The 2,923-nt window shown below is 37.8% G+C and overlaps 1 protein-coding gene across 1 annotated transcript; it reads left to right on the forward strand.

Moving 5' to 3' along the window:
- Window positions 1-279: 279 nt before the first annotated feature.
- LOC134805216 (uncharacterized) lies at window positions 280-1,164 on the forward strand. Its single transcript, XM_063778525.1, has one exon. It carries the CDS (start codon window positions 280-282, stop codon window positions 1,162-1,164), a length of 885 nt encoding a protein of 294 aa, XP_063634595.1.
- Window positions 1,165-2,923: the final 1,759 nt, after the last annotated feature.

A 2,923-nucleotide genomic window follows, 5' to 3' on the forward strand; every position in this document is an offset into this window, starting at 1 on the left:
TAAATCCGGATTTGAAAAATGTCCACGGATTTGCAATCGCTACGCGCCGGCGCGGCGCTCATATCTACTACGAAGATACAAATTCCCGGCTCAATCAAAATCACAGCTAATAAGTTATACCGGACAGCGCCATCTGTTGTACCCATGACAACTCATTACTCTGTCGGCAAAACAGAGGGAACACATACCTAGCAGCGCCACTGTTTTCATCACTAACACACCGACTCTGTCGGCAAAACAGAGCAAAGAAGACGTAAACAGATTTGACAGATCTCAACCATGGAGGAAATGAAAGAACTGCTTAAGTCGATACAAGAACACCAGTTTAAACAAAGCGAAGAAATGAAGTCTCTGGGTGACTCTATTGCAAAACAAGTTTTAGATAAACTAGATGCAAGACTAGGTTTAATCGAACAAAAACAAACTAATCTGGAAAACAAATTGGAACTTCAAGAGAACCAAATTGAACAAATAGAACGCCGGCTGAGACAGAGAAATATTGTTCTGTTTGGCCTAGAAGAGAAAGAAAGAAGCTATTCTGACTTGGAAATAATTGTGTTAGGAACTATAAATAATACTATGAAAGTGCAGTGCTACGAAACAGACATAGAATCCGTTAGAAGACTTGGTAAGAAAGGAAGCAACGTCAGACCTGTTATCATCACATTCACTACACTTGGAAGAAAAATACAAGTTCTGCGAAAGAAGAAAAACTTAGAAGTTACGAACTACTACATTAAAGAAGACTTCACAAGAAAGGTACTTGAAAAGAGAAAAGAACTCCAAGAAGAGGCCAAAAAAGAGCGAGACAAGGGCAACAAGGCAATAATTAGGCAAGACAAGCTTATAATATCAAAAAATAAAAACATATCAAGCCAAAACAGTGAGCAACACATCAATTATAGCCAGAAGAAAAGAAATATTAACTCAATATACTCGCCTCCACATCAGAATCCAGACAAGGAAAACATCCCAGTTACACAAGTTAATCCACAAGCGCCAAAGAAAAATAAATACGTAATTACAGACTATATGACGGCACCTATTGGAACCACTGGAACTTCAGCCAATGTAACAAATACTACATCAGTGCAAAAACCACAAACACCAGTGAATCAAAATCAAAATCAACATCAACATAATAGTGAACCAAAAAACGCGTGACAAGAACCCCTCTCCGCCTCCCACCACGGCTGGTCACCGAGGGAGAGCTAGACCACCACCCTCCAAGGACACCCACTCAATCAACAAGAGCGAGCACATCCCTTCTTCAAGGTAATACCTCCGAACCGTATTCTAAGCAAGCAACCAGAAATAAAGAGAATGTACTGCATATAGGAACATACAATGTTAGGACTCTTAGATCTTATGAGAGGCTACTAGAACTTTCTGAAGCTCTAAAATTAATAAATTATGACATTATTGGCCTCTCTGAAGTCAGGCGACTAGGAACAGAAATTGAAGAACACAACGATTTTATTCTATGCTACACAGGCCAGACACAAGGACTACATGGAGTAGGATTCATAATTAAAAAAAGTTTGAAACGCAACATAGTGAGCTTTCAAGGATTTTCAGAGAGGGTTGCCTTATTAAAAATAACGATTAACAATTTCCATCTTTCTATTATACAGGTATATGCCCCAACTGAAAAAGCCACAGATGAACAAGTGAAGATTTTCTATGAAATAGTCGAAAGAGCATACCAACAGGCAGATAAAAACGTCATAATAATGGGCGATTTCAATGCTAAGGTCGGACAGCCGAAACCAGAAGAGCATAGGATCACAGGTAAACATGGTTACGGCTCGCGAAACCAGCGAGGTGAACTATTGATAAATTACTGCCTTGAGAAAAACCTAGCCATCATGAACACATATTTCATGAAAAAATCTAATCGAAAATGGACATGGATCGCACCAAATGGAAGGACGAAAAACGAGGTTGACTTTATTCTCACAAACCAAAAACAAAGTATAACCAATATTGAAATTATTAACAAAATTGAATTTTCGTCAGACCATAGACTAGTGCGAGCAACATGGTTACTCAAACAGCCGAAAAAAGCCGAATCAACTTCAGAAATAAGACCACAAAAAGCTTGCAGACAGATATTGAAAAAGATGATTTCTTGAAACACCTCGAAGAAGAAAGACAACCACTTATGACTTTGGCGCCAGACGAATTAACACAATTATATCATGACAGGCTAATCAATTGCATCCAGACAAGTTTGAAGCATTCACAAAAGAATAACCACAACACACAGAAAAGCATATTATCTGACACCACAAAGCAACTAATAACAAAGAGAACGGAACTCCAAAATATAAGACCCAAAACAAAAGAAATTAAATCAAAGTTGAGTGACCTTTACAAAAAAGTAAGCAAAAGTATAAAAGAAGACTATAAAAAGCACAGAGAGTCCAAAATTGAAAACCATATCTACGCTGACGGAAGCGTGAAAAAAGCCTACAAAGAACTCAGAACACATAAAAACTGGATCCCCAAGTTGCAAATTTCAGACAACAATACTGCACTATCTCGAAATCAGATACTTGAAACTGCTACAACGTATTACAGGAAGTTATACAGTAGTCAAGAGCAAGAACCACCAAAAACAGACCTTCCAAGCACAAGTGAAGTCCCAGCAATAGATGAAATAGTTATAATGAGACATATTAAAAACTTAAAAACTGGAAAGAGTCCTGGGCCGGATAACATTACAAATGAAATATTAAAAACTGCTGCTTCCTTATTAGTGACACCCTTGGCACATTTATTTAATCTCATTCTAAAAACAGGAACAGCACCCAAACAATGGACGCAGTCAAATATAATACTTTTGTATAAAAAAGGAAACCCAATGGACATAGGAAACTACAGGCCCATCAGTCTACTGTCATGCACATACAAATTATTT

This window comes from Cydia splendana, chromosome Z (genome assembly GCF_910591565.1).
Source record: "Cydia splendana chromosome Z, ilCydSple1.2, whole genome shotgun sequence".
Taxonomy (NCBI): domain Eukaryota; kingdom Metazoa; phylum Arthropoda; class Insecta; order Lepidoptera; family Tortricidae; genus Cydia; species Cydia splendana.